This window comes from Coffea arabica, chromosome 8e (assembly GCF_036785885.1).
Source record: "Coffea arabica cultivar ET-39 chromosome 8e, Coffea Arabica ET-39 HiFi, whole genome shotgun sequence".
NCBI lineage: Eukaryota > Viridiplantae > Streptophyta > Magnoliopsida > Gentianales > Rubiaceae > Coffea > Coffea arabica.
This window is the reverse complement of record NC_092324.1, coordinates 46,931,649-46,954,023: the sequence shown is the minus strand read 5'-3', so window position 1 is coordinate 46,954,023 and position 22,375 is coordinate 46,931,649. Positions and strand designations below refer to the sequence as shown.

Sequence of the window (22,375 nt, the reverse complement as noted above, 5' to 3'; positions counted from 1 at the left end):
GCTACGTAAAACCTTCCATGCGAAGAATGATAACTTCAGTGGCACTATGCTTGTCCAAAGGAGCCCGTCTAGTAGCGAGGTGTTGCGTTTGTGCCGAATTCTGGATCTGATTAACCAGCTGAGCAGGCACCCATTGCTCTAGTCTCGCTACATTACAACCCCTGTCATCAAAGAACTCTGCGAGCAGCATGTGTGGCGGGTCATTAATGGAAAGGAGGTCGACCAGAGGGACATCAAATAGTCAACGATCATACCACAGATCTACAAATCCTTTACCCACGCACCACCTGATGTGACTCTCTGCTACCCGTCTAATTCCCTCCAACCGCCTCCATGCAGCCGAAGGCCTGACCACCTGCACTTGGAGCGGGTGCTTGCCTCTAACATATTTGGCCTGCATGAAGTGCGCCCATAACGATTCGTTTTTCCTCAACCGCCACCATAGCTTACCGGCGAAGGCAGAGCTCATGTCTTCAAAGGAGCGAAAACCCAAGCCACCCTCAGAAACCGGGTAGCAGATCTTTCCCCAAGAAGTCCAATGGATGCCCCTCACTCCAGTGGGCTTATCCCAGAGAAAAGCATTACACAACTTTCCCAGCTTGAGCAAAACTGCCCGGGGGGGTCCAACACTTGCAGCAGGTACATAGGCATCGAGGTAAGAACATGCCGCAGTAGCACCAATTTACCTCCTGACGAGAGTAACCGCGAGCTCCAATAGGTTAGACGGGCCTGCACCTTAGCCACAAGGGAGTCAAACGCACGTCATTCTTCCCTTGAAGACTGGGGCCCCCAGATACGTGAACGGCAGGAACTGTTGCTGGAAGTGCAACGTTGAGGCCACGACTGTCCTATGTGTAGGGGATGCCCGGGTAGACAAAATGAAGTCTTCTGACCCGAGAAAGCCTGGTAAGAGTCAAAGAACGTCTTGAGAGAAGCCAACCCCTCCTCAGAGCACCGGGTGAAGACCAGGGTATCATCCGCAAACGCCAAGTAAGGGACCCGCAACCCAGGGGAGATGAAGAAATGACTCTCATCTTGACAGTGGAGAGAGCGGGTCGCCTTGTCGAACCCCCCTAGAGGATTTGAAGAATCCTGCCGAGGATCCATTGATTAGCATCGAGAACCAATTGTTTGATAGCGTCCGAAAGAGGAGATCTACCCCCCACTCCTGAAACCCAAACTGTCGGAGCATAAATATAAGAAAACTCCATTCTACCCTGTCATACGCCTTCTCCATATCTAGTTTCAGCATCAGGTTTGGGCATCGCAGCTTCCTATCAATATCCAGTGCCAGTTTCTGTGCCACAAGGATATTATCAGCAATACTCCTGCCTGGGACAAAACCTGATTGCCATGGTGAGATAAGTTTAGGGAGCAGAAGGTTGAGGCGGTTTGTCAGCACTTTGGAGATAATCTTGGAGCTTTGATTACACAAGCTGATCGGTCTGAACTCCTGCCATTTAGTCACCCCCGGTACCTTTGGGATTAACACAATCAATGCACTAGAGAAGCCTCTGGGTTGAGGGGCCCCCTTGAAGAACTCCTGAACCGCTTCGAGAAGCTCACGCTGTCACGCTGGATTATTGGCCAATACTCTTGGTAGAAACCTGCCCCGAATCCGTCTGGCCCCGACGCACTATCTTTTGACATCGAGAAAACTACCTCTTTTACATCCTGCAGGAACGGCAACTGCTGAAACATCAAATTGTCCTCATCTGTCAGTGAGGGGAGCGGGAAGTCCAAGCTTGGGGTAGTCCGGTCCTCCCGGTCCGACGTGAGCAGCTTCTCAAAGTATTGCACTGTCGAAACTCTGATCTCCTCCTCATCTTCTAGCTAGTGACCCGCATCGTCCCTCACCATTGAGACAAAATTGACACTCCGTCGCTGCTTCAAGATCGAGTGAAAGAACTTGGTATTGGCATCGCCCTGCTGAATCCACTTAATTGCCGATTTCTACCTCCAGTACTCACATTCTACGCCTAACGCTCGGGCGTATTGTGCCTGAGCCTCCCCCAACTGCATCCGAGAGATGTCATCGCGAGTCGCGTCAAACATCTCCTGATGATACAACAAGTTTTCCTCAGCCACATGTACTGCCTGAAAGATATCTCCAAACGACTGCCTGCTCCAGCCGCGGAGTTTACTTTTAACATTCGACAGCCGTTGGTAGAAACCGAGCATACCCCCAGCGTGAACAGGAACTTGCCAAGCGTCCCGGACCACACCCATGAAGCTCGAATGTTTGGTCCAGACATTAAGGAAACGGAAAGATGAGCTATGTGCCTTGTGCAAGCCACATTTGACAAAGAGAGGAGCATGGTCAGATCTACCTCGCACTAGGTGGGACACTTTCGTCACATCAAAAGTGTCCATCCAGGCTGTGTTCGCAATAGCCCGATCCAAACACTGCCTACCGTTGGTCCAGGAGAACAGGGGGCCATCAACAAGCCCACAAGAGAAAATGGCCTCGTTAAAATCATCCATATTGCGCCTGTTTGGTGGGGCCCCGCCAAACCGTTCGCTGGCATTAGAAACCACAGTAAAGTCTCCCGCCATTAGCCATGGACCTGGAAACCTCTCACGGACATCCTCCATTGCTTGCCATAAGCTCCGCCGACCCACTCTTGTACATTTGGCATACACCGCCGACACCTGGAGAGAGTAACCTACCCAAGAAATCTCCATATGTACCAACTGGTCCCCCAACTCGTGAGCCTAATTATAACTTGCTCAAACTCACATAAATCATCTAATTTGATAACTCTTCCTTAATCTTTACCTTCTTTAACCCTACAGTCCTATCTTTCTAATCCTTTCACTACTTAGGATTCATCATCTCACTTTTTAAGTGTTTTTGGACATATAAAAAGTTAGAATTATTTTTCCAAGTTGCTGCCTCATTTTTAAGTGTTTTTAATCTAAAAAGCTAGAATTGCAATCATCGAGAAAAAGTAAACTTTCGGATGTAAATTTGGTGAAATACAACCTTTTTATCATCAAAATTCTGCTAAAATACCACCAAAAGTAACCTTCTAGATACACCTTTATTAATTTAAAATTCATAAATAAATTTTTCTTTACATGCACTTTTTGGTGTACATGTGCTAAATGAAAAGTCATCTAGATGCTTGCACGATATTAATATTGAGTTTATTCTAAGTGCAAATAAAATATCATAATTGTTATTTACATACTCCAATTTAATGTTAGAGTATAATTTCAACACTCAAATTTTAAAACTTTAAAAAACAAACCTACTGAATAAAATCCAACATAAAAATTATAAAAAGTAAACCTATTAGAGTTCCCTAAACTTGTTGAATATAAAAGAAAAATGATAAGTTTAAGACTGCAATAAAATTGTAACATAAATTAATAAAACATAAGAGTAATCAAGTATATCATTAGAAAATGTTGACAAATGATTATTGTACTCAGAAGGAAAGCAATAACTGAAAAATAGGACTAATCACATTATCTCGAGGATTTGGCTAGATAAATTTATCCTCTTTAATGAAGGAATAAAAGGGGCTAAAGTGATAAAGATATAATAGGGTGAATAATTTTAAAATGAGACTAACCAATTATCCCTGAGAATTTTGGCTTGACAAATGTATTTTATTTAATTAAGGAATCAAAAGGACTTAAAGTATAAATAACAAACTATAAACGGTTTATGAAGGAGATAGTGGAAAAGTTTTAAATTTTAAATTTGACTAGTGATAGGATTAGTTATAACCCACTATTTTAGAGTTTTTAATTAGATTTTATGTATTAAAATAAATACAAAAATCTAGAAAAAAGAATGGGAAGTTTGGAAGTCATTGAGAGAGTCTCTGCTAAAAACCCTCTCTGCAATACATATAGACTAGTGTGAATACCCGTGCTACGCACGGTGCCGACATTATTGAAAAAAATAAAAATAAAATGGTGAACAAATAAAGGTGAAAAAATTGTACCAACAAAATTAAAATGTAATATATGTTTAACAATAGTTTGAAATATAATAGAATGTGTATATCATTCAAGAATTGTCTTTTTTTGGAAAATGGATCCTGAAAAAAAAAATAAAAATTTATATTAAAAAAGGGAATGATATATTTCTTCAAATGAATGTGAATGTTGTTAAAATGAAATACTTACAAATACTAAGCATTTGATTTCACACACATCGTTTCCACTTTCCATTTTCGCTAAATTGCTGCTGTTTAAGTAGCAACAGCATGGTCGATGCATAAATCATGCCTTTAATGGGTCTTTTGGAGCATGTGCTTGTGATTTTGTGTTTATACTTTATCCCACTGTTGAGTATCTTTGCTTTACGGTGTAACAATAAGCAAACGACCGTTCATAGGATTTTGTAAAAAAATTTCAGAAATAATGGATGATCAGAAAATCAATGCAATATCATTCATGACAAAAAGCAAATCAAAAGCAAAACATACTTAAAAGGCAGAGGGGCAGAGGGGACTGACCTAGAAAATTAAGTCGGCAAGAATATACTTCTAGTTCTCCGCAAGAAGGTTGATTTCCGCTGAAGTTTCTACACATAATCTCATCCATAACTGCTCACAAAAGAAGCAAAATCAATACATTTACAAAATCAATAGAGAACCAAAAACAAATAAGAAACTGAGAGAGAGGGTGGGGGAATTGGGGATGGAATTCTTTGGAGGAGTTTTAATTTGGGTGGAATTCTTAAATTGGAGGACTCTTAATTGGAGTGGGAAACGTGGGAGGAAATGTAGGGGAAACGTGGGATGATGATTAGAGGATTTGTAGGAGTGGTTGTAGGATGAATTAAGAGATAGTTGGAGTGGACTCTTAATTGGAGTGAGAAACGTGGGAGGAAATGTAGGGAGAAACGTGGGATGATGATTAGAGGATTTGTAAGAGTGGTTGTAGGATGAATTAATAGATAGTGAGAATATTTTAAATTTAAATTTGATTGGTGATAAGGTGGGTTATGACCCACTACTTTTTATGTATTAAAATAAATACAAAAATTTAGAAAAAAGAATGAGAAGTTTAGAAGCCATTGAGAGGGTTTCTGCTAAAAACCCCTTCTTGAATACATATAGATATAGATTTTTACTTGAACTAAGAAAATTATACGTAAACAAACCCAAATACATGCACATTCGAAATAAAAAGAGCATGCGCATTATTTACAACATTATCTCCATCTGTGTATAGAATATTCAAACTATGCCTGCCCATTACGTTAAATCAAATCTTCCAAAGTTAATCACAACCAATTTTATAATCAATAACCAAGGGAAAAGAAAATTAACAACAAATACTCTACATGTGTTTTCTACGTTTAGTTCTATTGTAGATACCAAATGCTAATACGTACTATAACGCACTAATATGATTGATTAATAGTAATGATTCCAACCTATTATATATATTCTTCAGCCTGTTTTATTATGCTGTAACTAAATTCTTTTTAATTGAGTAGTAAGTAAAGACAATGCTCCCTTAAAGGCTCAAACAATAAGCACCCGAAATTGTCATCATGGAAATCACTACTGATATATATATATATATATATATATATATATATGCTCAACCAGCAGCAATTGAGGGATTATTTAGTGAAGTGCTAAACTAACCTTTACTCACCTAATTCATTGAGTGTTTACCAGTTTTCAACAACGTACTATGATTTCATTTATAGGTAGCTTTTAATCGGCATGTTTTCCTTTACTTTTCTTTTTTAATGCTAAATGGCATCTTGTAAAATTTGAAGAAAAACTAAATGATATGTGGTTAGTGGGTTCAATACTAAAGAATGAGTTTCAAAGTTAACTAGTCTCCGAGCAAAGTCATGAAGGGACTGGAGACCCTACATTTTGTGGACAGTAGTCACTAGTCATGCTGCTCCAGGAGCTTCTGTATGTGCCGTATCAGTTGACTTAGTGGACCAAATTAAATTAACTTCAAAAATTGCTCTTTTTTGTGTTTCGTATTATCTTCTTTTTTTTTTTCCGAAACGATAAGTGATTTTATAGAAGACCAAAAACTTTACAATTTCAAGTAAAGACTTGAGGGAACTACACAGTCAGTGCTAACTATCACTGAGGAATCCAAAATTCCTGGTCAACAAAAAAGTCTAGCGCATGAGTGCAAATTCTATGAATAATATGGTTAATATCCCTATTAACTAGGCAAAAGGAGCACATGCGAAACAGGTACTTAAGGCTATGTATATCCTCCAGCAATGTTACCACTCGCATATCTGAAGATTTTGTCTGCTGGATGAGGTGGAGTGTCTGCTTATTCTGGACATGAACTTCTAACCTCTCCAACTTCTGTACAGTAGCTTTACACATTAGTAGCTTAATTGCAGTTAGTTCATCAATTAGCTTATGGCCAGAACATCTTTCCTGTAAAGCCCATCCTCTCATCAGTTGTTGATTATCTAAAGAGACAGTTGCTCCAGTCCCTATTTGGGGGCTGTCCTTGCTCTTTTCTATAGCAAACCTTAATCTCAGAATGCTTTCTGTTTCTTCTTGTTGCTGGGGGGGTTGCGGTTGTTCTCCTGTTTCTTCTGTACTCATCTTTAAGGCTATGACCGTAGCTTCACCATATTCCAACCATTCCTCCTGAGCTTTCTGCACTATTCGTAGTGGGGGATGCTGCTTACTTTCAAATTCCTTCACGTTTCTGCTTTTCCAGATCTACCAAAGAATGTTAGCCGTGAGAGAAATGTGTTCATATCCCTCACTTCTCGACCTCGCCTCCATTACCGAGGTCCACCACGAACTAAAACAACCTTGCAGATTTGTAATTCCCTCCCATTGGATAGGTGCCATTCTCCACACCAGTTTAACATGATTACAATTAAGTAACGCATGTTCAACCATTTCACAATCTTCTCCACACACTCTACATGTAGGATCACCTTGTTGTGTTCTACTGTGAATGAGGTGTCTTACAGGTAATGCTTGGTTGAGACATTTCCATAAGAAAAGCTTCACTTTATGCTTAATATTCAGTTTCCACAGGTGCCTCCAAATTTTCTGACCTTGGATACTCGAACTAGTACTAGCTGGCCCCCTGACCTCCTACTCGTAAGCCTTCAGCCATTTAGTTTGGACCCTGTAGGCTGATCGCATTGAATAATGCCCATTTGAATTGTGAATCCAGAAGTTGCTGTCCTCTTTGTCGAGTAAGCTAATGGGGATGCTTAGTATTCCTTCTACCTCCATGGGGGTGAAATTCCTAAAGAGAAGGTTCTTGTTCCATTTTTTCTGGACGATCAAGTCTGCCACCTTAACCAAATTAACTCCTTGTGGCTGCTGTGTTGTCACTCTTCCATTTGGTGTCATAGGAATCCAGCTGTCCTCCCAAATGTTAGTACTCAGGCCATTACCAATCCTTTTTCGAGTTCCTTCTTCAACCATCAGCCTAGCTCGCATCAGTCCTTTCCAAATCCATGAAGCATTCCCAGCAACTTTACACTTGAATATAGATTGCTTTGGGTGATATCTGGACTTTAGCACTCTGCTGACCAGCAAATTTGGTTGAGTGAGTTGCCTCCAAATCTGCTTTCCCAATAAGGCTAGATTGAAAGCCTCTAAATCCTTGAAGCCTAAGCCACCTGCTTGCTTGTCCCGCGATATCTTGTTCCAAGCTTTCCAGTGCATCTTGTTCTTCCCATTCTCCTCACCCCACCAATAGTTGGCCATTGTGGAGTTAATCTCCTTGCACAATTTTTTAGGTAGCTTGAAGCAAGACATTGTGTATGTTGGCAGTGTCAATGCCACAGACTTGAGCATAATCTCTTTACCTGCTGCACTCAAAAGTTTATTTTTTCACTTTTTTAGTCTCTGTTGAATACTGGATTTAATGTATCCGAACAGCTGCTGTTTAGATCTTGTTACCACCATTGGGAGACCCAAGTATTTTCCTTGGCTTACAACATGGATATTTCCTAGAGCTTGGCTGACTTCCACCTTCCTTTGCTGCTGCATATTGTTGCTGAATATGACTGAGGATTTTTCCAGGTTAATCAGCTGGCATGTTCCTCTTTCATATACGTTAAGTAACCTTTTGAGCTCTGCTGCATTCTGGGAATCAGTTTTACAAAATATCAAAGAGTCATCTGCAAAAAATTAAATGGGTTAGTCTTGGTCCCTGCCTGCTGATTCTCATGCCTTCAATTTTTTTTCGCAGTCCCAGGCTTTTGGAGGAGATTGGAAAAGCCTTCCGAGCATAGGAGGAATAAGTAGGGTGACAGTGAATCACCCTGCCTAATGCCCCTTTGTGGCACCACATACTTCTTGACTTCGCCATTAACCAGGAACGAGTAAGAAGCAGTAGAAATGCACTCCATGATCCAGCTTCTCCATTTGTCATTGAACCCCATTTTCCGCATTACAACTTCCAGGAACCTCCATTCCACCCTGTCATAAGCTTTAGACATATCTAATTTCACAGTCATAAATCATTCTTTTCCTTGCCCTTTGTTTTTGAGATAGCGTAAAAACTCATGGGAAATCATAATATTGTCTAAGATTTGCCTCCCAGGAACCAAAACTGACTGAGTTTTACTGATACAGAAATGAAGAACCTGTTTCAACCTATTAGCTAGAATCTTTGCTATGATTTTATATACAGTCGTGCACAAGCTAATAGGTCTATAGTGCTTAAGGGATGTGGGAATCAAAATTTTAGGAATGAGAGAAATGACTGTATGATTTACAGACTTGAGCAGATGACTAGTGTGGAAGAATGTTTGGACAGCACCTACCAAATCCTTTTTAACTATGTTCCAAAACTTTTGGAAAAAAATGGAAGGCATTCCATCTACACCCGGAGCTTTATCAAGATTCATAGAAAAGAGAGCTGATCTAATCTCCTCTTCATCTACAGGTTTTGTTAGGTTATCATTCATACTACCTGAGATTGTGTGTGGAATACCATTTAACACTTCCTCCATATCATTTGCGTCTGAAGTCTTGAAGAGTTCTCTATAATAGCTAGCAATCTCTACACTGAGCTCATCTTCATTCTTAGTCCATGTGCCATCCTCTCTCTGGATGTTGACCACTTTATTCCTCCTCCTTCTCCCCTCCACAATCTGCTATTTTTGTCTCCTGCCTTGAGCCATTGCACCCTTGCTTTTTGACCCCAGTAGATCTCTTCGTCTCTATAAGCCTCTTTCAATTCATTCTTAAGACTCTTCTTCCTCACTCGCTTCGCCTCAGTATCACACAGATTTAGTTGCTGCAGTTGGCCCTTGATTTGCTCTATCTTTTGTTTTGAATTGCCTTGGATTTTACTGTTCCATTTCAGTAGATTAACTCTACTCCTTTTCACTTTTTGCACAACCTTGAACATCCTTGAGCCATTGTCCCTTTGGTCCCACGCCAGTTTGACAATATCCCAAACTTTATCTCGCTGGAGCCACCTTTTATTAAAATAGAACCTCTTCTTTCTCCTGATTTGTGTTGGATTTGTCTCTATAATCAGCATACTATGATCTGACGCAAATGAATCCAAGTGTTTACACTTAACCTTATCAAAAATTTGGAGCCAAGGATAGCTACATAAATCTCTATCCAGTCTTTGTTTTATCTCACCCGCACCTGCCCAATTATTACACCAGGTCCAAGGATGACCCTCAAAACCAACATCCATCAATTGATTATCATTGATAAGGTTTTTGAATGCCATGAAGCTGCCTTCGTCCCTCCAGGTTCCACCCCATTTTTCTTCATTCGAGACAATGTCATTAAAGTCACCGGCCATAATCCATCTTTCTCCCCACAAAACTTTCCTAGCTTGGAGTACTTGCCATTGCTGTTTCCTAACTTGATCATCACTGCTCGCATATATACCAATAAACCACCAATCCCATCTACTTTTCTTATCCTCAATCTGAGCTTCAATTGTAAAGCCAGTCTTGAGCACTTGTTTTATCCTAATCTCCTCCCTCCAAAGAAATGCCATCCCTCCTGCCTTGTTCATGGCATCCACGATGACAGCTTCATCAAATCTCAAAATATTTTTGACTTTTTCCAAATACTTACTTCTATTTTTGGTTTCACATAAGAACACTATGTCCGGAGAGGAGAGGTTGTTCACCTCTCTCAACTGGGGAATTGTCAAGGGGCTCCCCACTCCTTGATAATTCCATAGCAGGACTCTCATTTAGCCATTGGGGTCTATAAAGGGTTGGACCCCTCCCCCTCCTCCATAGGAGCGATCAAGTTATCCATAAGATCCACCTTGCTCCTCTTACCCTCCTGTATGATGTCCTCATCAATATCCATATCAAGTTCCCTCTTGAACCCTTTTCTTTTCCTAGTTTTCCTTTCCCTAACTGTGTTGATGTTCACTGTTTCCTCTGGTTGCTTAGGTGTTCTTGGGGATCTTAGGGTTCTCTGGATTCATCTGGACTGTTTAACTAAAGCTTCTTTGATCTTTGGTCCACCCTCAACAGTTATATTTGTAGTTGCAACACCTGGTGTTGCATCCTTCTGTTCTTCATCCCATGGGATTTGGATTATCAAGTTAACTTGTTCATCCTCTATCATTGGACCTTCAGAGGCTGGTTTGACTGAGAGCTGTTCTTCTGGTTGAGATATCCCTGCATCTGAGCTCGGCAATTTGGGTTCGAGATTACCCCCTTTGATTGTCCTATGTGTAGAATTTCCGTTAACTCCGAACCCACTTTGCTACCAGATTCATTAAGCTTCTCTGAGTGTACTCTCACATCTCCTATCGAACCACTCCCCTGGCCATCCTGGCCCCTGCCACTGCTTGTCACCAACCCCGTATCAGCCACAAGCTTCCTAGCTAGACCACTTTCATTGTCAAGTTGAGATTCCAAGGCTTTTTCTAGGCCCTCTGATTGCCTTTGCTCCCTCCACTCCCCATCTTGAAGTCTCCAGTGATGTTTTTGGGGGTTGTACACCGTACCAACTTGTTGCTTGTGCTGGGAACTCCTCACATTGCCTATCCTTAGCCAAGGGCCATATTGGTTATCCTTTTTCCCCACCCCCTTGTCATCTTGCCTCTGACAATTTCTCTTACTGTGTCCAATGATACCACACTTATAACAAAAATCCGGGCACCTCTCATATTTGAAACTAGCCCATTTAGTTTGTTCACCCACCTTGACAATGGTACCTCGCAGTAGTGGCTGTGAGATGTCTGCCACCACCAAAAGTTTCAGGTGTCTTCCTTCTTTCCCACCAGTTTGAGGGACAATTACCTCTCTTACCGACTGAAAGTTTGAACCAAGCCTTCTCCCAGCTTCCTTTGACATCCAATGGATTGGCAAATTGCATACCTGTACCCATAAGGGAACTGACCTGAACGCCTCAGCATCCTCCTCAATCCCTTCATACCACTCGCTTAGCACCAGCACTTGGTTGTCCACTATCCACGGTCCACCAGTCAGAATCCTGTGTCTATCATTTGCTGAAGGTAAGATGAATTGGAACAGATTGGGTCCTAGCTCCACCACTTGTAGTTCTCTTGGGAAGCTCCACGCAGCTATCACAAAGTTCTTGATTCCAGTATAGTTCGATACTTTCTCTCCCACGACCTTCCCAATCAAGCTACTTCTACACTCTTGAACCCCCCACCTATTTCCTCATGTCCTAGGGTAGTGGTTTGGAGCTCTGCACTTGAGAGATCAAAGTTTTGCAAAATCTCAGCCAGTTCCTCCGCCATGGGGAAGATAAATCAAATGGTATTCCACACACTTCCCTTCGGGTAAGAAAGCTAACCTAGATGTAAACCAAAAAGGGCGGATCTACTATATACTACCAGAACAAAGCTAAAAAGGAAAAGAAGAGCTAAGATAAACTAAAAGATGATAGCTTGGGAAAGCAGAATATGGATATGAAATTACCTGTCCCATCTCGTATTGGTTTCCAAGGGGTCTGGATGCAGTAAAGCAGATCTGCGGTTAAAGAGACTTGAGAGTTTGTTTTTTTTTTCCTTTTTTTTATTTTTATTTTGTTATTTTGCATCTTCCTCCTATCGCTTCAGCTTCGCCTGCTCCTTCCTCTGTTTCGATACGTACAAATTCTTAGTGACTCGAGGTTTTGTTTTTGTCTCCGACAGTGGATTTTGTCCGCCAGTTGTTACCGCACTCGAGCCAGATATAAGGGTTGTTGGTGCTGGTCAGCAGTTGTAGATCCGACAGCCTTTAAATTCCTAAGCTGCTGAAAGAAGTCCAAAAAGACAGGTAGTGGCAGAAATAAGTGCACCAATAGCAGAGTTCCTTGAATGCGTTGAAAGTGAAACCTTCCAAATTTAGCTTTTTGAAGCTTGTCTGAAGCTCCCACCACAGGGAGGGAAAGCTCTCTTTAGAGAGAGAAATGCCTCCACTAGAGAGAGGAATGACATTGCAGACCTGTATTTCATATTATCTTCGATAATCATGATTGCAGGTTGATGTCAGTTGAAATGTCATCAAATGTAAATCAATGGATAATTTTTCGTGGCTGCTAAATTAATTTTGAAGCATTTATCAATAATAGAGTTACACTCTGAGGATTATATGGAGAAATGTTAAAACTTCAATCAAGATCTCCCACTCATATGAGGTTTCTGTGTTATGGACCCATGTACCCTTAAAAGAGGAATAGCATGCTTTCTCTTCGTTCCCAGATTCTCTTTGTTTTTGCACACAGCAAACTTTAAGGCCAGTGATTGACAACACCATGCCCAAGTATTTATATGGATAGTAAATTATGTGAAATCACAGAACGTGGGTTCATAGTAAATTATCCTGAACTAAACAATGTGGAAGTTTCGAATTTATTTCGTAGGATAATGATATTGTACGTTTTAATTGATTTTGTAGTTTTAGATTATGAAGGCAATTTTGCTGTCTAAGCTTCCATTTCAACGTGTCCTTCTGTATTTATACGTTCCAAATCATGGATAAGAAACATTTCCACCAACTGAAGTTTTCCGAGGAAAAGTTCACTAAAATGCCAAGAATTTCGTGAAGAATATTTGCTAAACACTTTTTGTTTCTTTGCATACAATAAAGTCATAGACTGCACATAAGTTTTTCCAGTATTATATAGTTGATCAATGCTGAATCATGAAACTAGTCCTCATTATACAGTAATGCACACAAAGAATTTCAAGAATGGTGATGGCAGAATCTCTCTCTCTCGCCTGACCACACCTTCATTCAAATGGAAATGACCTTCCATCAGCCAGTTATGAAACGGAATAAAATTTATGGAATACATATGCATTGATTCAAGATATGAGAAATTTTGGAAACTATGCTACAGCTTCCAAAATTGTTGGATGAATTGGAAATAGACTTTTCTGGGAATTGTTTTATAATCTAAGCCAGAAGCAAGGGATATGCTTTATGATTCCCTAACGTTTAAGAAATTGACAAATAATTGAATCAGATATCATTAGTGAAAACTACACATTCACATTCAAGGGTTGATTTTGAAAAACCACATTAAAAAATTCCACGAGTTAATAATACATGTTGACTTGCAGTCATACAACACAACAATTTCATTTCAACTCATAAGATCTGCACTAATGGCAGAAAATACAACAAACGTTCAACAGATGCAAGGAAGAATTAACAAAGATTACATGTGCTTTCGGTTTATTTAAAGTGAACAGATTGGCATGTATTTCGTAATATTTCGGATGATTATAAAAGATGATACATATTCGATCCGAACTATTAATTTACCCGCAAGAATTTGAGTTTGATCTTCTTCACTGTTTCAAGAACAACTTTCATACTGAGTCTGTCAGTTGGAGATTCACGAACACATTTTAAGGCCAATTCCATGATGGATGAAAAACACTCCAACTTCTCAGTGAAATTTTCATCCTCATGCTTCAACAACTTAGCATCAATAACTTGAAGAATCGAATCAGGCAGAGAATCATTTATCCAACTCTTCAAGTTCAAATTTCCCACAAACATTTCATCGTTAGGCTTTCTTCTTGAAAAAACTTCCATCAGCATGATTCCATAGCTATAAACATCGCATTTTGCTGATATCAAACCCTCAGATCCATACTCTACAACCAACATTCAAATTGAACAAGTATCACATAAAAGAAGGCAAAAAGAAACTAAATGCTGTACAAACATTTAGGATTAAGATTGAAGAATCATTACCTGGAGCAATGTAGCCAATTGTAGCTAAGGTCTTGGTCCATGCAAAGCTTTCATCCTTTTCCAGCATTTTTGCAATACCAAAGTCGCTGACGTGGGCAACCATATCCTCATCAAGTAAGACATTACTGGGCTTCAAATCACAGTGAATCACAGGCGTCAAATATTCTTCGTGGAGATATTGCACTGCACTTGCCACATCTATCATTATATTCAATCTCTGTAGAGTATCCAAGAAATAGTTGTCAGAATGCAGCCGCTTCTCAAGGCTTCCATTGCACATGTATTCAAGCACCAAGGCCCTAAAATCCTGGTTCCAATAACCGCTGATGACCTTCAAAAGATTTCGATGGCGATGGTTCTTCAGGACTTCACACTCTACATCAAAGCTCTTGAGCACTCCTTCCAGTTCCAAATTGAAAACCTTTACAGCAATAGACCTTCCATTATTGAGAATCCCCTTGTAAACAGATCCAAAACTCCCAATGCCAAGCACATTGCTTTCACTGTACCCACCAGTTGCTCGAAGAAGATCATAGTACGAAACTCTTTCTTGCGTTGGCACTAATACCATGTTTGTTCCTTTAGAATCCCGATAATTCTTCCAATATCTTCTGAAGACAATTGCTAAGGCTGCGACAACCACAGAAACGATTCCCAGAGGAGCAAATACATATAGAAGCACCTTTTTGGTTCTTGACCTGTGAATTGAATTAGTTATTGGGCAAGGCGGCACATGAAACCTGGAATCTCTGCACAATGCATCATTGAAGAGAAAAGATTCAGTGGTAAAGTTCCTAAAGCGACCACCAGAAGGAATTTCACCACTTAAATGGTTATAAGAAACGTCAAGCTCTTGGAGGTCCCGAAGTGCCTCCATTGACTTTGGTATGAAGCCAGAAAGATTGTTGTGCGATAAGTAAAGTCCTTGCAAGCTGAGCATCTTGCCGAATGACTCTGGGATAGATCCATGAAATTGGTTTTGGGATAAATTTAAAATCAACAGGTTTTGCAAATCACCTGTTGTTCTGGGAATGTCACCAGAGAATTGATTCGCTAATACGTCTATAAATGTTACAGCTTTCAGAGTTCCAAGTTCAAGGGGCAAGGAACCATTTAGGGAGTTTGAGGATAAGTTCAACTGCAAGAGATCTTTGAGTTTCCAAAAACTATTAGGTGTGGCAGAAACTAAAAAGTTGTTTCCTAGTGTAAGATCCCGAAGAGAAGTCATATTACCGAAGCATTCTGGTAAAGACCCAGAAAACTGGTTTGTGGCCAGACCTATTAAAGTCAAGCTACGCAAATTGCAAAGGCTATCTAAGGTGCCGTTAAGATTATTATCTCCCACAGCCAAACCTTGCAGGTTTTGTAGATTTTTGAACGCTGTTGGAATACCTCCGGTCAAGTGATTCGATTGTAGATCAAGCAATAGCAAATTGGTCAAGTTGCTAGTTTGACTTGGTATGGTGCCCTTGATTTCACATGAATGTAATATCAACATCTCTAACGAAGCAGAGAGATTCCCAACGGAAGCTGGAAGAAGTCCCTTTAAGGGGTTTCGACCCAGGTCTAAATAAACCAAATTTTTGCATTTTGTCAATGAAGTGATGAAGCTCAGCTCCATAGATGTAGGATCACTTGTTAAATTGTTGCCATACAGAGCTAGAAATTGCAGAAGTGTAAGGTCCCCGAGGACGTCAGGAATGGAACCATAAGTAGTGGTGAAGCTATTCATAGACCTGATTACCTGTCAAGTTGTTACACCCTAACATGAGAACCTTCAAACCATGCAGTTTGCCAATCTCTCGGGGAATTACACCTAACAATTTTACGCAAAGACAGAACTAATCATATTCATTTCAGAGATATATTGAGAACTGTCTTAATTGCAGTTTGGCCTCGTTCGCATGCAAAGAGGCAAAGCAAAAGCATTACCTGTGAAGTTGTTATTCATGAGGGATAAATACGTAAGCTTCTCCACATTTCCAATTTCTTTAGGTATGTGCCCCCTAAACCTGTTGGATGACAAGTCTAGCGATTGAAGTTGAGAAAACTTGCATAAACTCAATGGTATTTGACCAACTAAATAATTGTAATGAAGTCGACAGCTCAGTAGTGGAAGGCGTGAAGGAAAGACAAAGGAAGGCGTCGCAATGCAATGGGAGGAAGATGTCAAGAGAAGTCGTGATCTGATGAGAGCCAACAGTTAGCAGTGTAAGGAAGAAGAAGACGTGAAGTCAGGAAAAGAGAAGTCGCAGAAGAGTAGGTGAAAGCGCTTTCCATCGATCACGCCTTTACTGGAGCTCATGCTGTTCTTGCTGAAACTGGAATCCATCGAGCTTGAAGATTCTACTTACACGTGTCAATTCCTCATTAGTTACTTTAAGGAGTTAGTTAGAATAGCTTCTATAAAAGATACGATCATGTAATTGGTTAGCTATGAATTTGGTTAAGATTTGTTATTGTATCCAGAGAGGGAATAACCCCTCTGTTGTCTTTCTCTCAATTTCCTGCATTCTTTTTCCCCTTCTTCCTCTTCCCGCCAATTCTTATTCTGTACTTATTTGAAGTTCATCAATAAAAGGAGAGGGGCGTTATTTCTTGAATCCGATCAAATCTGAGTGTTCAAAATTTGTTCTGTTTATTCAACTTCCATTCCTACAAGATTTCTGGTTCTGTACCACAACAGTGGTATCAGAGCTAGTTTTACGAGCCATAGGGATGACAAAAAATCAGGATGAAGCTTTGAGAAGAGAGGTAGTGGAACTTGGTAGTGTGGTCAGAACCTTCACCAACAAAAATGAAGGAATGGAGCAGACGATCAGATCAATGGAATTCAGGCAGGATGCTACTGAAAAATTACTGAAAGGGTTAGATCAGAAGTATGAAGGTATGATGAATATGATGGCTCAACTAATGTCTAAAATGAACGACAGAGGGAAAGAATTAGAAGGAAGCAGCAGTTCTAAGGGGGTGGCCCAACCTGAGGGATCTAAGTTGGAACCACCAAAGGAAGTAGCTGGAAGGAGAGAGTTCAAGACCATCAACAAGCTGCCTAAAATGGATCTACCTATCTTCGATGGGGACAATCCGAGGGAATGGATCAGAAAGGCTAACAAGTATTTCAAAATACATGGAATAGAAGATGAAATGAAGGCTGAGGTAGCAGAGCTTTACTTTAGGGATAGAGCAGACATCTGGTTCCATGGAGTCTTTCATGGAAAGGAAGCTATACCGTGGGAGGAGCTAACCACTGCTCTCTGCATCAGATTTGGGGAAGGAAAACCTGAGGAAGCAATTGAGGAGTTCAACAAGCTAGTACAGACTGGATCAGTAGCTGACTACCTGGAAAAATTTGAAATGCTCAAAGCACTGGTAATGCCAACCTTACCACATTTATCTGATTACTATTATAAAGCATGCTTCATGAGTGGATTGAAAGAAGAAATTGTCAATATGGTGAAAATGTCAAAACCAGAAACCTTAGCTGATGCCATTGAAGTAGAAAAGTTACAAGAAAAGAACTTAAAAGCTATCCAGAAGTTACACAAAGCTGTTCCTACTAGTTTTAGCAGTCAGAAAAGCCATATTAAAATGCCCCCTCATACCAGATAGAACCAAGACAATGTCAAACACTCCCCTAGACCCCCCAATCAAAATGCAACAACCAAAATCAATTCAAGAAGATATCCCCTGCAGAATTTAACCTGAGGAGAGAGAAAGGATTGTGCTATAAATGTGCTGAGCCATATACTTTAGGACATACATGCAAACAGTCCCATATTCATTACTTGTTGGCCGAAGGAGCTGAGACTACAGAAGGGAGCAAGGAGCAGGAAGATGAGGTCTATTGTGACTGTATTAATGGGGAGGTGGTAGATGAGCATATTGAGGTATCTGTACATGCCTTGGCTGGGGGAGCAGGGCACAAGACCATTAAGCTGAAGGGCCTGGTTGACAGGAGACAGGTTACTGCACTAATAGACAGTGGTAGTACACACTGTTTCCTGGATGAACAACTGGCAAAGGAGTTGAAGCTGAGCACACAGGGACCTAGCCTAATGGTCCATGTGGCTAATGGTGAAAATGTGGAATCCAAGGGACTGGTTAAACCGCTGCAGTGGGAAATGCAAGGTTATCAGTTCCATCATGCCTTTAACACCTTGAGATTAGGAGGCTGTGACATGATCCTTGGAGTAGATTGGCTGGCCAAACACAGCCCCATAGAATTCAATTTCAAGGAGCTCAGCATGATAATCCATAAGGGGGAACAAGAGGTAGTACTGAAGGGAGACGATTCTAGCACCAGATTAAAGATGATCAAAGGAGGCAGGTTGGATAGGTGGTTGAGGAAACAGGCATATGGGGTGGTAGCACAACTGGTGGCAATAAAAGAGGAAGATGGAACAGAACAGATACCTGCTGAAGTCAGTCAGGTGCTAGATCAATACAAGGATGGATTTGAAGAACCCAAAGGAATGCCTCCAACCAGGAGCCATGACCACCAGATTATTCTAAAAGAGGGAGCCAAGCCCTTCCAGATGAGGCCATACAGGTGCCCCTACGTACAGAAGGCAGAGATTGAGAAACTGGTAAAGGAAATGCTGGAAATAGGCATCATACAGCCTAGCAGTAGTCCTTTTGCCTCCCCAGTATTGCTAGTTAAGAAGAAGGATGGAACATGGAGGTTCTGTGTGGATTACAGACAGCTGAATGATTTAACAGTAAAGAACAAATTCCCCATGCCCCTGATTGAGGAGTTGATAGATGAGCTACATGGAGCCAGGTACTACACAAAAATTGACCTGAGGGTAGGATACTTTCAGATCAGAGTCAAGGAGGAGGATATCCCAAAAACAGCTTTCAAAACTCACCAGGGACTCTATGAATTCAAAGTCATGCCATTTGGCTTGACCAACGCACCAGCAACTTTCCAGAGCCTAATGAACCAAGTTTTTCAAGATCAGATGAGGAAACATGTGCTAGTATTTTTTGATGATATTCTAGTGTACAGTCCAACACTAGAATTGCATGTGAAGCATGTAGCTGAGGTAATGAACTTACTGAGACAACACCAACTGTACGCCAAGATGAGCAAGTGCTCTTTTGCTCAGTTGCAGGTGGAGTACTTGGGACACATAATATCAGCAGAAGGAGTCCAAGTTGATCCTAAGAAGATAGAATGCATGGAGAATTGGCCCAAACCAACTAATATCAAGCAGCTAAGAGGATTTCTGGGGCTGACAGGCTACTATAGAAGATTTTGTCAAGGGATATGGAGCCATAGCAAGGCCTTTGACGAATCTGTTGAAGAAGGACAATTTCTATTGGAATGAGGACTCAGAAAGGGCTTTCCAGGAGCTAAAAGGAGCCATGTGCCATACCCCTGTGCTAGCAGTGCCTGACTTCACACAACCATTCATCATTGAGACTGATGCATGCTATACTGGCATAGGTGCTGTCCTGATGCAGAACAAAAGGCTTATTTCCTACCTTAGTCAAGCCTTGGGACAGAAGAACACAGGACTGTTAATCTATGAGAAAGAGCTGCTAGCACTGGTGACTGCTGTAACCAAATGGAGACACTACTTGGAAGGGCATCACTTCATCATACACACTGATCATCAGAGTTTAAAGTACTTGCGGGAACAAAGGATCACTACTCCTCTCCAACAAAAGTAGCTCACTAAATTGCTGGGACTGAGCTATGAAATTCACTACAAGAGGGGAAAAAACAATGTGGCTGCAGACGCACTCTCTAGACAAGGCAGAGAGGGGATAGGGGAGTGCACCACTATATCCTGCGCAGTACCTGCTTGGGTTAGGGAAGTAATAGAGAGTTATGAGGGGGACGAGTGGACTCAGAAGACCATATCACTGGTACTACTGTCTCCTACACAGGCCCCAGACTACACTTACCAGGATGGTATTCTCAGGTACAAAAAAAGATTGGTAGTAGGAGGACAAGGGAACACCAGGAAAAAGCTTATCACTGCACTACATGACTCTCAATTACGAGGTCACTCAGGTATTCAAGCCAGCTACATGAGAGCCAAACAGTTGTTCTACTGGCCAGGAATGTACAAAGAAATCAAGAAGGTGGTCCTGGAATGTGACACCTGTAGGAAATGTAAAGATGAACATGTGGCTTATCCAGGACTGCTACAACCATTGCCTATCCCTCAACACTCCTGGAGCCACGTTACCATGGATTTCCTTGAAGGACTACCTCAATCAGAAGGGAAGAATACCATAATGGTGATTGTGGATAGATTCACCAAATATGCCCACTTCATCAGTCTAACACATCCTTTTGATGCACCAAAGGTAGCCAGACTTTTCATTGATAATGTCAGTAAATTACATGGGATTCCTCAGAGCATGCTATCTGATAGGGATAGGATATTTGTCAGTCAATTCTGGGGTGAATTGTTCAGTGTGTTGGGAGCTAAGCTGAACTACAGTACAACTTATCACCCTCAGACTGATGGTCAGACTGAGAGGGTCAATCAAGTGCTAGAGATGTATCTCAGGTGTCTGACTCATATAGAACCTAAGGGATGGAACCAGTGGTTGTCCTTGGCAGAGTGGTGGTATAACACCTCGCACCACACAGCCATTCAAATGACTCCATTTGAGGAATTATATGGCCTCCCCCCTCCTCAACTGGCTTTAGGACCATACTTTCAGACTAGAGTGGCTGCAGTGGGAGATTACATCAAGGAAAGGCAGCAGATGGATAACATGTTGAAGCAGAACTTGAAACAGGCACAAGAAAGGATGAAGAAATATGCTGATGAGAAGAGGAGTGAAAGGAAATTCAGTGAAGGAGATTGGGTATATCTAAGGCTACAACCATATAGACAGAGCTCAGTAGCCTTGCGGGAAAACACCAAACTCTCAGCAAAGTATTTTGGCCCATACCAGATAACAGAAAGGATAGGAGAGGTAGCATACAGACTGAATCTACCCACTTCTTCAAAGGTCCACCCTGTCTTCCATGTGTCATTGCTCAAGAAAAAGGTTGGCGACAAAGCCACACCTACACTCCAACTACCAGAAACAAATGAGAAGGGGCATTGGAGGATAGAACCAGCAGCAGTGATTGGTAGGAGGATGGTAAAGAAAAGAAATGCTGCTACAACTCAGTGGTTAATCCACTGGTGGGGCACAGATCCTGCAGAAGCTACATGGGAGGATGCAGAGGAGATCGGGAAACAGTTTCCCACCTTCCAATCTTGAGGACAAGATTTACTGATTAAGGGGGGGATATTGTAATGAAGTCGACAGCTCAGTAGTGGAAGGCGTGAAGGAAAGACAAAGGAAGGCGTGGCAATGGGAGGAAGATGTCAAGAGAAGTCGTGATTTGATGAGAGCCAACAGTTAGCAGTGTAAGGAAGAAGAAGACGTGAAGTCAGAAAAAGAGAAGTCACAGAAGAGTAGGTGAAAGCGCGTTCCATCGATCACGCCTTTACTGGAGCTCATGCTGTTCTTGCTGAAACTGGAATCCATCGAGCTTGAAGATTCTACTTACACGTGTCAATTCCTCATTAGTTACTTTAAGGAGTTAGTTAGAATAGCTTCTATAAAAGATACGATCATGTAATTGGTTAGCTATGAATTTGGTTAAGATTTGTTATTGCATCCAGAGAGGGAATAACCCCTCTGTTGTCTTTCTCTCAATTTCATGCATTCTTTTTCCCCTTCTTCCTCTTCCCGCCAATTCTTATTCTGTACTTATTTGAAGTTCATCAACAAAAGGAGAGGTGTTATTTCTTGAATCCGATCAAATCTGAGTGTTCAAAATTTGTTATGTTTATTCAACTTCCATTCCTACAAGATTTCTGGTTCTGTACCACAACAATAATTCCCAGATAGAGACAGATCCTTGAGGACTGAAAGATTTCCCATCTTTTCTGGAATATTACCCTCCAGAAAATTGCCTCTTAGAGTTAAAGCTTCCACTTTTGACGAGTTTGAGATTGAAGAAGGAATAAAGCCACCGAAACCATTGTTGTCAAGAAACAAGAACCGGAGTTCGGGAAAGTGACCAAACCACATTGGAATCTCCCCAGTGAATTTGTTGTTGGAAAACAAGATGAACCTCAGGCGGCGTAGGTGTGACAACTCTTCGGGCAGATTTTCGTGGAAGGAGTAATTTCTCAGATCAACAGAAACAAGAAAGGAGAGGTTTCCCAAATCCGGAGGTATCGTGCCGGTGAGTCCCATGTT

General features: G+C 41.2%; 3 protein-coding genes across 3 annotated transcripts; all 3 read right to left on the bottom strand.

The window, feature by feature from the left end:
- Nucleotide 1: 1 nt before the first annotated feature.
- Nucleotides 2-2,685, bottom strand: LOC113704947 (uncharacterized). The gene is made up of 6 exons (XM_027226813.1): nt 2,002-2,685; nt 1,663-1,833; nt 1,217-1,543; nt 894-1,092; nt 255-609; nt 2-161 (listed from the first exon to the last, which is right to left on the bottom strand). Exons 1-6 carry the CDS (start codon nt 2,683-2,685, stop codon nt 2-4), a joined length of 1,896 nt encoding a protein of 631 aa, XP_027082614.1.
- Nucleotides 2,686-7,823: 5,138 nt separating this feature from the next.
- LOC113704946 (uncharacterized) lies at nt 7,824-8,434 on the bottom strand. The gene is made up of 2 exons (XM_027226812.1): nt 8,257-8,434; nt 7,824-8,113 (listed from the first exon to the last, which is right to left on the bottom strand). Exons 1-2 carry the CDS (start codon nt 8,432-8,434, stop codon nt 7,824-7,826), a joined length of 468 nt encoding a protein of 155 aa, XP_027082613.1.
- A 566-nt stretch (nt 8,435-9,000) lies between these two features.
- LOC140012822 (uncharacterized) lies at nt 9,001-10,164 on the bottom strand. Its single transcript, XM_072061143.1, has one exon. The coding sequence runs from the start codon at nt 10,162-10,164 to the stop codon at nt 9,001-9,003; it is 1,164 nt and encodes a 387-aa protein (XP_071917244.1).
- Nucleotides 10,165-22,375: the final 12,211 nt, after the last annotated feature.